At 36.7% G+C, this 17229-nt stretch overlaps 1 protein-coding gene across 5 annotated transcripts in view; it reads left to right on the plus strand.

The window, feature by feature from the left end:
- The window catches only part of LOC121428672 (nuclear hormone receptor family member nhr-91-like), a 47858-nt gene extending 34645 nt beyond the window's left edge, over positions 1–13213 (plus strand). For 4 of the 5 annotated variants that reach the window (XM_041625465.1, XM_041625464.1, XM_041625468.1 and 1 more), the window contains exons 5-6: positions 2319–2859; positions 7112–13213. In XM_041625465.1, coding sequence (XP_041481399.1) covers positions 2319–2859; positions 7112–7359 — 789 coding nt within the window. In that variant the 3' untranslated portion in view covers positions 7360–13213. The remainder of the gene's footprint in view (positions 1–2318; positions 2860–7111) is intronic. The other variant, XM_041625467.1, reaches the window with a different exon arrangement.
- Positions 13214–17229: the final 4016 nt, after the last annotated feature.

The raw sequence follows: 17229 nt of genomic DNA on the forward strand, positions 1-17229 counted from the left end.
AAAAGGAGGTAAAAGCTTGTTTTACCTCCAAACGATATTTCGACAATGGGCTAACTCAAAGATAGACCATTTTACCATCAAATCTTAAGGAAAAATACCGAAAAGTACCAAGATAGCAGCAATTATCTCTAAATCAAAACATGATGGGATTTTTTTGATAGCACATTTGGAAAGAGTGCCCTCACATTACCAAGAAAGTGAATTTACCTCAAAAAGTCTAAATTTCGAGATAGACCGTTTTACCATCTGACGGCCGTAGTTTCTGTTAGTTATCTGATTTAATAATACCAGGTTATTAGAAAACATATGAAGTCGGTCTTCTGTTCTTGGCAACCAAGTATCTGATTCAGCCACTGACCCGGTTTCTTGTCTGCATGAGAAAGTCTTTTTATGGTGATGTCAATGGTCTGTCTTCAGAAGTAAGTGATCATATCTGATCACATATCTCTAAAAAACAAAATTAAATAAACGCACCCATGAGATAAAAGAAATCCTCCATTATGAAACATATCTTATAAAATAAATGGATACCAGTCAATGTTCTTGCATGATCCAATATCAAAGAGATATGTTTAAAAGTTCATCGTTTTGCAATTATAAGGTACTGACTTTTTAAGGATTGTTTGGAAGCTACATGTAACATCAAACCAAATCAAATGCATCATTATTATAAAATAACCTGTACCAAATGTATTAGTATCTATGATATCATAATGATTAACCTAACCTAGATATGATATGTATCTTCTAGCGTTCATCACCACCTCATGTGATGATATCAGCAGCAGAATCCTATTGTTTACATTTGTTCATATACTTTGTACTCTGTGAAGTAGTCATGTGTTCAGTCTGCCAGGGTCAATGTCATTTCTTGTTTAGTTTGTCATTGTGGCTGCGTTCAAGCATTCAAAGAGTCTACAACTAATATAGTCGGCATAAATCAATTAAATTAATGTAAATCATATACCCTTCCATAAACCCAATTATGTGGCTAATAGCAGCATAATTTGGTCGTAAAATTGGAGGAGGACCAGAGTTATCCGCATTATTCTGATGCTGCTATTATCCGCATAATACCAGCATCGGGACAAGATTTTGAGTTTATGAACGCATTTCCAAATAATGCCAATAATTGCCATGGTGCGGTCACAAGGTCACCCTTTTCTAACACCACCGCATCGGAGGGGGCGTGTCCAGTTGTCATGATGCTTATCCGCCTTTTTCAGGACGGGCGCTCGTAAAAATAATGTGGCTTATTTTCGGAGTTTGTGAACGCAATTTTTATTGAATTATCCGCATTACTCTTAGGCGGCTAATTGGAGGATGGGTTTATGAAAATGGTATAAGACATATGTTCATTTTTATCAAGCTTAAAATTCTGTTCATTCAGTAGTTGTCTTTATATCATTAATGATAACTGTTCATGTTCAAGTGTTCATTCTTCATCGAATCCTCTCTTCAAGCATTTTTTGTTGAAATAATATAATGATAATGCAGCTAATATATTCTGCTAAATACTTGTTTTTTTATAGCGTAGGCCTATATTATATTGTTTGAAGAAGATTTAGCTGCAGTATTCATGAATCATTATTCTACCCACAAGTGTAAAGCTGTTACACTCATCGATCCAGAATACTCTCATTCATTGGTACAAGTCTGGATATGCTGCTATAAATGTAGGCAGCCTTGCCCTTGGCTCAGTGCCCTTGAAATTATGTGGGTCACAAGGTGTATATTTACATACTAAATATCATCATAACTGAGAGTCAACACTGTTATCATGTGTGTGTATATATAACATACATGCCATAACCTTAGCCCTCGTTATAAGATGAAGTTGAAAGACGGACAAAGATATGGATATATTTGTCAGAGTTTGTAATGCCAGAGTGACTTTAAGTGACTTTATTTTGCCAAGAATGATAAAGTTGAATTGAAGAGTAACATGTTTGTTTTGAAACCAACATTGAATACTTCCCTTAGACTTGTCCTATACCATATTAAATTGAATAGGTACTGAGTTTTGTTTTATGGAAATAAGAAATTCTAGTTGTTGGAAAGAGGTGAATAATTTAGACAAATCAATGATTTTTATAATTGCGATAGCCTATTTGTTCTTTGTTATGTTTTCATTGTATATGCCTGAATGTGTAGAGATTATTCTTAGTCATGATTTCTGTCTGCAACTCTTCAACCTAGTTGCCTTTTGATGAAAATCTTTCACCTTCATGTTCTTGTCAATGAAATGATAGTCTTTTTTAAGTTTGATGACTCCACATTCACGAGCAGCATTACTATTCTATTTGACCTGCCAACAGGTTGCAGAAAAGGAAGGTGTCAATCTCAAAGAACACAGGTACTCTGACCTCCCTGCCAGCATGGAGCTTGATGATTTCCGTCGTCTTCAGTGCCGTCTCGGAGAAGAACTGGTGTTCCACCTTGTCCAATGGGTGAAGCACCTGCCTTTCTTCACCCAACTCTCAGCTGTAGAGCACACCCATCTTCTCAAAACCAAGTGGTTGGACTTGATGCTCCTATGTACCATCAGCCGGGCAATGCACTTCAAGCAGCCCCTGGTTAACAGCAGTGCGTCCAACAGCGGGAGCATGAATGGTAAATCCGGTGGCAGCGGTGGGATGGATGTCGGGCTGAGCTTCGAGCAGTGTGCCCACAAGAATCTACTCCTCCTGCAGGAATGCATGAACAAAACGCTTGACCTGAGGCTTGATATGGATGTCTTCAGGGATGAGATGGGCGAGGTTGTGGAGAAGGTTACCAAACTTGCGGCTTCTTTCAGGACACTAGGGGTCACTAGGAATGAGTATCTCCTACTCAAGGTCATCCTGTTTCTTGATCAAGGTGAGTTCATATCAGGATGTCTATCTTGACTTGATCATATAATTTTATATGGTAAACCATAATATTTAGACTTTGTTTTCTCTAAAAGTCTACAACACCTTCTTGGGATGATTAGAATCTTATAAAGTACACATGTGTACATGAAGCATGTATGCTTCATGGAGGTGTGGTGATGATCTAACTATGCAAAACTCTACCATGGAGGATGCACTGGGTATTATAGTAGGCCAGTACGAAAAAGATGCATGCATTTTTCTGGAGTTCATTGTGAACATGAATCATGGATCAAGACCCCAAAGCAACGAAACATGGTCACAGAAGACATCATTCAACATCAGCTTTCAATATGAACTCCTGAAAACAATTAATACTAATCAATTCAAAACACCAGCCATTTAAGTATGGTTTTGTGATTTGTGTTGATGTTGTCAGCATCAATACCACATTCCAACACCTTCCTTGAAATCAACCCTGATTGTCCAAGTTTGTTCAAATATTTACCCATCTGCAAGGGTGAATTTTCATCTTTACTTTTTACAGAACAACGTGTCAATGGTGTCAGATTTCCTTTGAAGACATATGGCTAAACAATTTCCACTCCAAATAACAAAGGAAGAAGATCCTTTTAAATTAAATGCAATTCTATAATAGGCACATCCCATTCAGGTCACTGTGTTCATTGCTATTTCTATTGCCTTGATTACAGGTAATTTCACATTGTTCCCACATTTAGACCTGCCGTATCCGGCTTGAACCTTGCCAAGATAAACGAGAGGTAGATCTGCCTTCCCTTGTAAGATGAGGCCGTTTAGTGAAGGCCAATGGGTTTCCTTACAGAGTAGTCAATGGCTTCCGTGGAAGGTTTTCGACCTAGACATGATCATTATTATGGAATGACCTAGGCCTAGGAACATATTAAAAAGTGTATGGATTGATTCTAGTCTTTGTGCAATCATTCGCACATAAATGATCATAGTGTTCATTCATAAACAGTTGCCCCATGATCAACAACTAAGTTTTGTGTGGCACAGAGGATGAATTCGAGCCATTGAGTACCTTTAAAACCTGTATCCTCATTAAAAGAAATATGTCAAGTCCTGATATTCCTAGTAGATCAAGTATGTTAGCTGGTCCTGTAGTCATCAATGAATTGGTATGTTATTCTTAAAGGGGAAGTTCACCCTGACAAAAAGTTTATTGTAAAAATAGCAGAAAAAATAATAAAAAACATTGCCGAAGGTTTGAGAAAAATTCATCAAATAATTAAAAAGTTATTAGAATTTCAATTATTTGACTTGTGATGTCATATGCGAGCAGCATTTCTACATAGCGAATGGTAAAAAATCAATGAAATGTCATTTTCTCAGAAAATTGAAAATGGTTTTCACTGTACGTTTTGTATATCAATAGACAAATCATTTTATACCCGATCATGAATAGAAAACAAAATTAAGTCATCAGGAACCATACAAAATTTGCAATTCATGCATTTTATATTACATGACACATGGGGCAGCTGCTTGTTTATGACGTCACATATCCAAAACTTTGAACTCTAATAACTTTCTTACTGTTTAACGGATTTTCCTCAAACCTTCACCAATATTTTTTACAATTTTTTCTACTATTTTTACAACAAAGTTTTCTTCAGGGTGAACTTCCCCTTTAAGTAGGCTATCGATAAACTGTTGCAGGTTATTGCCAAATAGTCTTTGTCAGCTTTCTATTCTAGATTATTGTAAAAGAAATTAGGACAATGGTATAACTGGAAACCACTGCACAGCTGGAGATGAAATAGAATCCAATAATAAACCTGTCTGTAAACTGAAACCCATTATTTATGAATATTTATGGGCTTATGCTAGTCTGCAGACACAAACCCCAGGTTGGTTGAGACCCACAAGAGTCTGGATTTTCAGACAATCAGTGCTGAATGGGGAATGTGTTCGGTACCAGGCTCAAACCATTATTGAATATCAGCACCCCAAATCGAAACATTCATGAGGTTTGTCTCAAGAACAACTTGTTTATCAAAGAGCCAATTAAGGTCTGTGCCTTACAGACTAGATATTCAGGCTTCTGGGTTGTGAATAGTTTTCTAATTTCCAATGCAGGCCTGTATTTGGTACAATCTGTGGAAGAACAAATTGCATTTTGAAGCTATCTTGTGTCGGTCTTCCTCTAAAGACAGTGTTTGCCTTGTTTCATAATGATTTACGAGACTCATTAAGTGAAATGTCACACATCTTTCATACATTATCTTCATAAACGAAATGCCATAGCAACCTAATCAAGGGATTCACCCAATGAAGTTTTGTGGAGAAATTATCCAGCCTAGTTTAGCAAGGTCCCTTTGATTCATTAGCATCAGTCCTCATTGTCTTTTTATTTGTACATTTACTTTGGCTATGCAAAGCTGACTTATAATCCAGGTCATATTCCTCTTGTGTTCCTACCATAACTTCCTGGTGTTAATGACTGACTGTATAATACACCGTTCAATTAATACACCCCACTCTCACTCCTATTACACTATCCTAATCAGCCACACATGTATACTGGTTACACAGACAATATCATTTCCTCATATTGGTCTGTGCGATAGTTGTGATAGATTGGAAATATATAATTCATGTGCCTTGAGGTCGAGCTGGAAATTCTAGGTCATGTTTTCCTTAAAACAATCTGGGAGTAGCTGGTACTCACTTCCTTTCACTATGTCTCTACTGGCGCATTGATTGAGTTCATATAAAATCTCTGAAAATGACATATCAAACAAGAATTATTCCAGGGATTATTGGTAGGAAGTGAGAGTGAATCTAAAGAGCTAACATTAATTAGGAAAATAGATGAGATGCTTTAACAAGAAAAAAATGTTGATTGGAGAGGATACTAATGAGAATACTATGTGTTGCTCAGATAATTTATCCTATAGGACCTGTAAATAGACAAGAGCAACAATTCAACAATAACTTCCTGTTCTTGCTGTTGTTTTCTTCTGCTTCTGTTTTGGTGAAGTCTGCATTACCACTCATATTTCAAGGATTGTGTTATGAAAGTAACATATGGTATCTAAATATGCAATATTGTAAAGCTGAATGTTATATGGTAGTTTGTTTCCACAGACATTTCAAAAAGCCACTTTGAATAGAATCAAAGGCCCAAATTAACAAAGGTGGTTTTGAGGCTAGTTTGGTTTCGGGCTGCTTTATGTTTTGGGGTTTTTCCCTTGCATGTATCTCTAAAATGTAATTTTTTGAGCTGGTACTAGCAAATGAATTTTGTAAACATGTTCTCAATGCAAAGTGAATGGGATAGGGCTGAGGTTATTAAACTCAAAGGAATGTGAAATCACTAAAACACGATACTGTTTTTGACTTGTAGCAGCTCTACAAGACTTCTCCATATAAGGGTATTTGGTGCTTTTTATAAAAATCAATTTTATTCAAGTCTTTGCCCTTCAAACCCTGAGTCTGTGTATGGGCTGTAGACCTCTCCTTGAAGCTAGACATATTGGCATTTATTAGCCCCAATATTTCAGCCAATTCCCAGGGATGCTTTTATAAATTGACAGTCTCCCCTCCCTCCCTGTTCTTCATAAGTCAAGGTAGGGTATTGGCCTGCAGTTATTATCTCTCTACCCATGACATTTTATCATCAGCTATCTCAAAGCAGAGTGTAGCTCCCTCTAACTGCCAGGCAGGGTCAGTCAATCGCTATCAGAATTTGATTTATAGTCCAAAGTAAGGCCATTGAAGAAGGACATCTAGCAGTTTAATGTTGTTGGCCCTGACCACTGCTATGTTGTTTTATCTTGTTATGCATGGAATGGTAATTCTTTCCTTTCAATCATTTTAAGATGCAGGTATTTGTGGTTTGGTTATGTAGACAAGGCAGGGTCATTGTAAATGAGACCAATGAGTTGTTGCCAAAGATTATTCTGAATTGAGGGTTTTTATTAACATGGTGTATTTTTTTTCCTCCCTTTTTTCTCTCTTTTATCTTTCTCTATCCTTTTCATTTTCCTTCATTTTTCTCCTATATGTGTACATGCTCTTTTTCATTTTTCCTTCTCTTCGCCAACTCTTCTCTCCTCCCCATTCCCACACCGTTGAACCTTCTCTCTTTCCCCCACTCTCCCATCCAATGTGTAATTCTTTAAATTATCTATAAATCTTTATATTGAACTCTTTCTCTCTTTCTTTCCTCTGTCCTTGTTTCCTTGCTCTCTTGCAATCCTGTCTTAATTCAGCAGGAAAGCCAGTCAGTGAACAGATCCGATCAGTCCAGGAGCCCTACCTCCTGGCATTACGGGACTTCATGGAAGCCAACAACCAACCCGGTCGCTTCGATGACTTCCTCTCGCAGCTCCCTGAGCTCCATGCAAGCTCCAAGCTCCTCCTACATAGCAAGCTCCTCTACATGCCGTATCTGTTGAATGCTATCGCTGGAGTCGGTCCCAACGGAGCTACCCCATCGGCCCTTTCTCCATCATCATAGCAACTGAAGAGACTCTCAAGAACTGTGAAATCTGTTGCCTACTGGAACTAGGTGATCCCTGTACGAAGTCTCCAGGAATTGCAGGATTCAGTAGTTAATTGGTTAGGAGCATAGATAGGGATCTCCTGCGAGCTTGGCCCCGGCTTACTGAACAACTCTGTTATTTACCTCCAGTCCTCGACCTCCCACCTGAGACTGGACATTGTTATGTTGCCATAGAAACTGTTAAGCATCTCGTGATGTATGATGTCAGCTTTCCATAGCAACATGTTCAGACTACTGGTTGGATAACTTGAGCGTTGTTGGCATACCTCATATTGTCACGCCCATCTACAAGCCCCCCTCTAATCCTTCATGTAGCCCACCAGGTGCAATGACAAGGGTCAATGCCCTAATGATGTAACCACCACACCCTCCACCAACCCCCCCATACCAGGCATTTAGCACCGATCTGTACCCCATTCTCTACCTCCAGCGTGCTAGTTCAAGGGGTATTGGTAGCAACGGGTTGCAATGTAATACAGGGTAGCGGGGGATGGTGGGTGGAGGAAAGGTCAAAGGTCATTGTGTAACTTGTAAAAAGATTACAAAGAGAAATCATATCCCAGAACTCTCAATCCCATTGAAGCATATGTAGATAGAGATCCTATGATAATTGTCAGTACTGTTTTATATATAATAATATAGATGAATCCTCCAGAGAGTAAAGTGTTTTTCAGCTGTTCTCAGCTTGACATGTCATGTGATAGTAAGTCGTAATGCTTTTCTCAAGATTCCTCACTGAGAAATAGAATATAGCTTATTTATTGAATGCGATTCAAATAATGAGGGGATTTTTTTTCTTCCATGTTTTCTTTGTAAGAATTTCATGGGACTTTACTTCGTGAAACATATTCTTTATATTCAAAATGTGAAGAGTAAAAAAAAAGAAATGGAGAAATGCAGTAAAAAGTAAATAAAGGTGCAATCCAGTGATATCTCGTGTTGTCAAACAACAATTCTATTTATGATTCGTGCTTGTTGATAGATATTTTGTTTATGTCTTATTTGTTTTTATTATACCATGTTGATACATGACAAAGTGTATGTGCTCTATTTGGCTTCAGGCTCTCGACAGCAATGGTCCTTTAATGTTCTATCTTTGGGACGTATGTGTCTTGATTTTCCCCATGCTTATGATGCGTATCCACTAAAAGATTATATCCCTTTTTAACCATTTATTGTTATTAGAAATTCTGGTGTATTACATTGTATTTCAGTGTAATCGTCCTTCCCACCTTGAAAAAATATATTTTCGCTATTTTAACATCAGAAGAGTAAAATACAGGTATTGGTTCTAAAGAAAATGAATAATCTGGTTTGTGAAAAGCTTCTCTTCCTTTCAGACAGTTGGTAAAAATTGTCACTTGTCTAAAAAAAGTTTTATGGCAATCTCTGTGTAATCATTCAAGAAAGTTTGACATTCGAGAATGTCAAATCTTTTGGGGACCCCAGATAGCTGTTTAACTCAGGAGAACTTTGACTAAGAAGAGATACATGTATATACAATGCATTTGTATGTCATTATGATTATCTAAGAAGTTGGTTTGACCGTGGCAAATATCTGACTTTACAATTGCCAACTCTTGCACGTGAACCCTTTCTTGCTATTAACATCCTAGTGAGAAAAAGTGACTTTCGTCATCAGATTAAATTACAGCATATAATTCCTTTCAATCTCGTAAGATAGAGGGTCTGCACCATAATGATATTGATTTTTGTCTTGTGAATGTGTGTGTCAGTCTTTGTTAGAATATAAGCACTTGATCATTGAAACTAGATGAGAGCTGGTCTCTCTGATATATCACCAAAGTTGAGCAACGCAAGGTCCATCAGCCCATCAGTATATTTTCATGTTTACAACTGCTTTGCGTTGTCAGTTGAACAACTTTGTGGTATATATTGATGAACTCCTTCAAATAATTGCTGTTAAAGTAGTGTTCTAATAGGCCATATATATTTTCCTGATGGTCAGTTGGCTGTAATATATTGTGCATATACATTTGTTTCCTTCCTCTTATTAATGAATTCACTAAATGGATTCCCCATATTTGAGTTGGCTAGATATCTGCAATTCTTTGAAGTGTAGCATTGATTGTTTTTTGTTCAAAGAGATAAAAATCATACTTTTGAAAAGTGTGGCAAAATTCAGTAAAAATGGAATTATCAGAATTTTGTTAGGATATTTGAATTGAAATTTATTATGAAAATCTTAAAGCTTCCCATTCCAGAATTGTGCACTTGATATTATTTCAAGTATTATTCGGCAATGTCAAAACAATTAAATACGAAAGAAATAAAATTTAATGAAACGAAAATCATTTTAAAAAGACAGACATGAAACATATCAGAAGAACCCTAGAGTGCAAATACTGGCTGCCCGGGAGGGAAAGAGAAGAAAGAGAGAAAACTTGTGTATTTTATCATTTTCTTAAAAGAAAATATGTTGAAACTGTTCTTTTTACATATTTTTTCAAAGATATTCATTCACCTTGTTGCAATATAAGAAAACCATGGAAGAAGTTTGACTATAAAAACCAAGGAACAAGGGAATGAGAAAGACATCATAAACTAGCATCCGTCCTCATTTCTGTTATCCCCAGGAAATTGACTTTGGGAAGTTGGAAGTATCTTAGCACTACCTGTGTTCCTGTATGATTAAATCCGTAGGTATTTGACTTGTATCTTTAGACATGTCCTTATTAAACTATGGTGCAACGTGAAGTCTAAGCATTACTTTGGGGGGAAATGCACAAAAGTGCTTTAGCAATATGCAGGAAGTATTTTGTGTGATGTGAATTCTGTTTTTCTTTGGTAATTAGCATTAATGTCATTATCTTAGAGATCTGAGATGTGATTACTGTACAAGCTGTTTTATGTTTTTGTGTCAAAACTGCTTTTTTACACCCATCCAAACACTGGTGTTCTTCTGAATGGGAATCCTGCCCAGATCAGAAAATACCAGATTAATTTACCAGTGTGAAAGCAAAGTAAGCAAGAAAATATCCTGAGAGAATAGATGCTTTTCAATTTACTTGAAGGCACATATTTCTTAATGTTTGTGGCTTGCGATGATATTTGACGTTTGAAAGCAAATTACAAGAACTCGAGTCTTTTTTGGAAGCTTAATAAATGAGAATTTTATCTTGAACAAGTGGGCAGAAAGTATCAAATGGTTTTTTTCTGGAGGGAGGGTTGATTCTTGACTTCTTTGAATTAACTGGTATTTTTGGTGTTTGTATGAGTGTAAAAGCTCCAAGTGGAACAAAGTTTGTGTCGAAAAAAATGAAAACCCACCGTAACTCGGAGTATTAAATATCCAAAGAGAGTTTTGTAAATGCAGAAATTTTATTGTACAGGATATTCATGCAGAACCCTAATAATACAAGTGCTTTAAATGATTAAATGTTCAATCTTTGTTTGTCCTCATGTTTTATTTATTTGTTTTGGGTTTTTTGTTATTTTTTTTTTGGCTTTTCTTGTTTGTTGATTTCAGAATTATTTTATTTTCTCACATGGCCTTTACTTTGCATTACTTGGAATTAATTTACCCCCAAAGGTTTCAAACTATACCTCGGTTAGTTTTAATTTCTTCATCTTCACAATTGATTTACTTTTGTTTTAATGATTCATTTACAAGATAGAAAAGGATAACTTCTGTTTTATCTCTTTTTGTGCAAATCAACATTTTTTTTTAACATAGTGTGCTCTATACAGATTTCTCCATTTTGTATTCAATTCATGTAAGAGCATGTGACAATATATACGTATGACTCTTTGAAATGTTCTAATACAATAAAAAATTACTCTACTGATATTCATATTGTTATAAAGTTATGTCATACTCGAGCATGTCGGTATGAAAATACATGTGGATGGACTAAATAAAATGTTATATGAATGTTCGGATTGGATACAAATGTATTGTACAGCAAGTTTGTATATACATATATCTATGTAATATGTATATATATGAAAACTTCTATGTCGCAAGATTATGTCTCTGTCTTTAATCATGGTTTACTCTAGGCCTCAAAAAAAGTTTTACAAAAATTGTAACTTGTTAATGTGATTGGGTTAAATTGAGGGGTTATCAAGGGCATGCAGATCAAAGTATAATGTGGAGTCTCGCAAAACTTTGCCATTACCACTAAGCTACAAATATATTTCAAAGTTAACTACATGTAATCGCAGTGTGCAATTGATCATAGCAGAAAGCTTCAAATTGTCATTAATCTTGACTAGACCATCCTACATACATGTGCATACAGATGAACAAAAGTTGTAAAGCATATGAATCTAGACTGAACCACCCCCCCCCCCCCCCCCCGTACATTGAAAATTGCTGGCATCAGTAGTGTATTAACTTAGAGGGGACCCATCAACCCAACAAAATGCCATGCTTCTAAGCAATATTGCTCATTTACTTCCAGAATCATTTATCACACCTTTTTATTCATACATACAAACCGTTCGGTTGTAATTTTTTGGAGGTGTGGTGGAATTATTTTATGATTGTCGCTATTTGTAATTGGAATTGTTTAGTCATTTGGTTCTGACAGTCCAATTCTTCCTCCTGTTAAAAAAAATTATTGACTTTCTCCCATGATGTTTCATGATGAAGATTCTACTATTTCTGACGGGAATGTACTTCTTTCTTAATTTGTTTATGTTTAAACCAGAAGTCTATTAACATTAGCCCATATTCTGAACCTGGGCTGAGGCTTACGATGCATTTGTCAAATATCAGGCAAATCTCTAACAGTAAATGTCTAATGCATCAGCATATTTGGCATATGAATTATTTAAAAATTGTCTGGACATGATAGCTATGAAAATTTTATCATATAAAGAGTAAGAAATGAACCCAGTTATTACTCTTAGTGAAGTGTAAACTAAAGTTTTGACTACCCGTAATTTTACCACAGAATTTAATTGACAAGTAGCCAAAGTTAAGAATATAGGCCTTTTGATTTTATGTAGAGTTATTATCATCTAAAGCTTAAAGAGATAGAATATAACAATTTTCCACCAAAATTGTATTAATTGGTGAGGGTTACACAGCATTATATTCAGTTTCCTTGTGGAAATCTGACGAACTTTGTGATAAATGTAATGGAGACAATCAGACCTCGTATTCTGTAAAGTGTACAGTTTTTGTCTGGAAAAAATACATTATATATTTCTTGTCACAATACAGTACAATGAATGTATTTATGAAGATTTATATGTCTTTTTTTTTCTCAAGTGATTTATTTTCAGTCGATGTATACAAGTGTCAGAGTTTAATGTACAAAGATGTAGAAAGTCTTCAATTCATTAAGTTATTATTTATTTTGATCTAGTGGGATTCGAAGCAATTTGAGGTATTTACATATATCAGTCTCATGTCTTAGACCTTGTTCAAGAAAATTTATTTTGCTGGGTCTAAACCGTTGGTTTTACTCATTTCATTTTTGAATTGTTCGTCATTCCAAAAATCTATATTTCTTATGAATATGTTTAATAGAGTGAAACAAATTTGTTTTCAGTGTTTAGATCAGGATTGTTCACTTCGTCAGGGGGTTTTGTCAGGTTTTCCTGGCATTGTCTTGATGAACAGAAATTATTCAGAAAAGAAGCAAATTTGAAGGAATGAAAAGAGTGTTTGTAAATTGAAAATGGTGTGCGTAAAAAATAAAATTGTATTGTGTGTTCATTGAAACAAAGACGTGCTTCACCTTTGATTTATTTGCTTTTTATTTGTTGACATTTTGGTATGGAAGATCATTAGATGATCTGTTGAAGGGATTTAAATAAATCAATATTGAATAGTTGATTAGCTGATTGATTGAATCATTTGTTGGTTGGTTGGTCGGTCGGTCGGTTGGTTGGTTGAATGGTTGGTTGGTCGGTCGGTTGGTTGAATGATTGATTGATTGATTGATTGATTGTTGATTTATTTAATTTGATTGATTGTTCGATTGATTGATTGATTTTATTTGTATTGATTGGTTGGTTGGTTGATTGCAGGGGAAATTCACATGTAAGCCAGTTTGGAATAATATTCTGCGCATGATCAGAAGAAGGTCGTTTGTAGTGAAGGGACAAATTGGTTTGATATTTAATGAGATAAACACCATCCTTGATGTCTTGATTATTCGTATGTTCTTTTGAATTATGTTTTTCCATTAGATCCATAAAAAAATAAAGTGTCCACAAGCGACAAGTATACAGTTGGCCAAGTACATTGCTATAACAACACGCTATGAATTCAAAGTAGACAAGCAAATGAAAACCTTCATAAGTTCATAACGTGTTCATTGGTGTGCTGTTCCCGGAGTGCTTTTAAATAGTAACCTAGGTGCGTTTCATAAAGCTGTTCGTAAGTAAGAGTGACTTTAGGAATTGGTGATCCTTTCTTGTGGTAAATATATATTCACCATTAAATGTTCATTGGTGATTATTTAGCGCATAAGAAAGATTCACCAGTCGTTCTCAAAGTCGCCTTTAACTTACGAACAGCTTTATGAAACACCCATCGCCTGGTCTGCAATTTCTGTATACTGCTATGTCAGGCATGCTTACATAATATCTCAATCTGCCTATCATAATGAAAGGCCATTGACCATGAGGTAACTAAGAACTGGTCTATTAACATCGGTTCCACCAAAGGCGGAAACGGGGTATTATAAAACCCGGGTATTAAAAATGATGGAGTGGGCAAAAAGAGTAAGATCGCCTTGAAATGTAACATAGGTTATTAAGTTACACGACGCAGACCTTTCACTTGAACACTCCATTCTACTTTCTTCGTTTCCTTCTTTTGTATTCTTCACTGCTTGAAAATGCCTAGGGGGCGGTCGCCCCTACTCCACCCACGAGCGCCGCCCTGAATAAAACAAGGATGATGGACGGGGTTCAAACCTTGGACTTGGAACACCCCCAAGTCCAAATGGAAGGTGTATCACTCGAATCTGGAATTATGTGAAACGGTATTTAATTTCCTCATAATCGAATTGTCACTCGCAACATTGGCCATTGCAATTTTCGCCACGTTCCCATTTTTTCGAGCGACCCCAAATGGCATTACCACCCCTGAACAATATACAGCTTGTCCCATTAACCGAATAAACTGTTATTGTAAACGGATTGGTATGACCATGGAGCGATTAACAGCTCCGTCTGACTGATCAAGGAAAACTATGGCCCTGTGTATGTTTTTCTCTTAATAGCATTGTTGTTCGCTGATGTATTTTCCAGTATAATTTAACGAAGTTTATTGAAGTAATTGAAATTGCACTGTTTTATTTCGCTTTACGGAGTGTTGAAGGGGAGTAATAGGGTGTGACCCAAATCAGGAAATGACAGCAGGATATAAAGGGGTAGGGTTGGGGGAGACCAGGGTGTAACGAGCCTAACATTATTATTAAGGGGCACAACAACATGGCCTGCAAGGTCACGAGCGAGCGAAACGAGCAAAACTTTCGACGTGGTTAACGTAAAAATCTAATTTGAGATATATTCTGACATATGATATTCAGAAAATAAAATCATATCTAAATTTTCTTTTTCTATTTCATTTTCTCCTTCCTTTTTTTCCGTGGCCATGTTAATGATGGAGAATCCCATTGCCCCATCCCCACGCATTACAACGTCTGTTGCAACCCTTAATAAGACTGCTTGACGTTCTCCCATGCGGCGGATTCAGTCACCGATAAGGAGTCTCTCTCGGGTGCAGACTACCTAGCCCCAAAACCTTCAAACTATTAGAAATATTTGTATATAGCGAGAAAGACCCCTCCCCCTCGAAGTATTTTCCACGGTCTTCCGAATCTGCCCTTCCTCTCTTTTTATCTTACTAAAAATGTTAGGACGGTCTTTTCATTGACACCATTCTATTTTAACTCTTTTCTTTCTTTTCTTTTTTTTGGGGGGGTCTCTTTCACAGAAACAACAGTAAAAGCAAGGATACGGAAAATAGTGTCAATAACGTGGTACAGAATCAAATGTAATAATGTCATCAATGTCATGAAATCTTTATACAATTATTATTTGTCATGGAGAAAAAGGCCCCGGGGGCGACCCCCCCCCCCCTTCAGTAATTGTGCACCCGGCTATTTTAAAGGATTTGAATCAGACTACAAATCTTTGACTTTTGTTTTTCAGAGTATTACTTCCATTTTTAATTAGAAAATTACCTTTGGAAAATCCTTCAAGGCTGGATTCGAATCTCCATCAACAGTATCATTGTGCTTAGTGAGCTCACAATAGCGCATCGCTTTACCAATCCGACTAAACACCAGTCGAGCTTATCGATGCATCGGAAATTGTGCTATATCCTTAGGCCCATAATATGAGGGGCAGTCTGATAACAAACCTTATTATATCGTCATTCCCATAGACTTATTCATGACAAGGTTATGGCTACCAGTGCAGTTATTATTTCTGACGGCTACGGTGTACTGCCCTCTCGCGTCAGTTGCGCAAGTACTGACGGGAAAAAAATCGCGCCCCGGGGAGCGTTTCATCAATGTTTTCATCCGACAAGTTGTCAGATCTGACATCTTTCCATGATATGATTGGCTGAGAGGTACTGTTCCTATAGTAACTTTCGGATAAAATGGGACTTGTCAGATAAAAATTTCCGGCAAGTACTTTCATGAAACGCCCCCCCCCCCGAGTTGCTTCTTGCTTATGAAGACTGGGTATTCAATTTGGTTGACTAATTTCATGTTTATTGTTCTCAGCCTGACCAGAGGCCTGCGACAGAAAGGTAACTGAATCAAACGTAGTTCCGTAGTTCTAAGTTAAGTCGATCAGGAGAGTCTAATCGGGACTTTCATTTGATTTATGTTCCAGCCCTTGTGACAGGACTCTAATATTCAAAACACGGGGCCCGTTGCAGGAGCTGCGTTTAGACACAAGTCAAAAATCAAGCGCAGGTCCCCAAATGCACGCATTTTATTAATTGATCAAAAATCAAATTGATCAAACGCAAATATTTATCGTTCCTGATTGATTGTACATTGCCGGCAATACAATTAATCGTAAAGATATTGTTCTACGATGAATGCTAAGCTTTGTGTTACGACCCCCTAGTCAAGCGATGATTCTAACGACGAGCTCTCAATCTATCAAACGATGTAAACGATTTATGTATACCTCACTATAATTATGATAATGGATCATGACCGTAATGCATTTTATGTACTGTAAATTTTCACCAATTAAAATCCATATTATGATCAAGAGTAACCCATTCCTTCCTTTAATAGTTCTTTTAATCTTTGAAAAACAAACATTGGTGGTAACCTTGGTCGCTTCGCACCCTCGCTTTAATAAAGAGGGGAGGAGTCTGTCTATGGCCTTGTTTGATTCAATAGAGCACCCCAGGCCACTTGCAATTCTTGTGATTTCTTTCAAATAGTCTCCATATATCTTCACAGTTGTGAGTAAAAGATAACAAATGTCTCATCATCTGATCCAGGGATAACGGTTAAGGACGACGCTGTTTGCTTGCTTTTTTTTGCTCGACTGTGTTACATAACATGACATCGTCACGGTCACACGTCAATAGTATAACCACGCTGTCTATCCTTGATCATGTTGATGATATAAAGTTAGTGAAAAAGAAAATATTGATCAAATTTTGTGATTAATGGCCAATGAATGTCAATAACCAGGGGTGGATCCAGGTTTTTTCAGGGGGGGGGGGGCACTTTTTTCCGAGGAAAATTTGACAAGCATAAAAAGGTCTTTACTTTCAAAGGGGGGGGGGCACACTTTTATTTTAACGGCATTTTTACATAACAAATTGTAATATTGCTTCTCCCCGAATCCGCCAGTGTC

This window comes from Lytechinus variegatus, chromosome 15, assembly GCF_018143015.1.
Source record: "Lytechinus variegatus isolate NC3 chromosome 15, Lvar_3.0, whole genome shotgun sequence".
Classification (NCBI taxonomy): Eukaryota; Metazoa; Echinodermata; class Echinoidea; order Temnopleuroida; family Toxopneustidae; genus Lytechinus; species Lytechinus variegatus.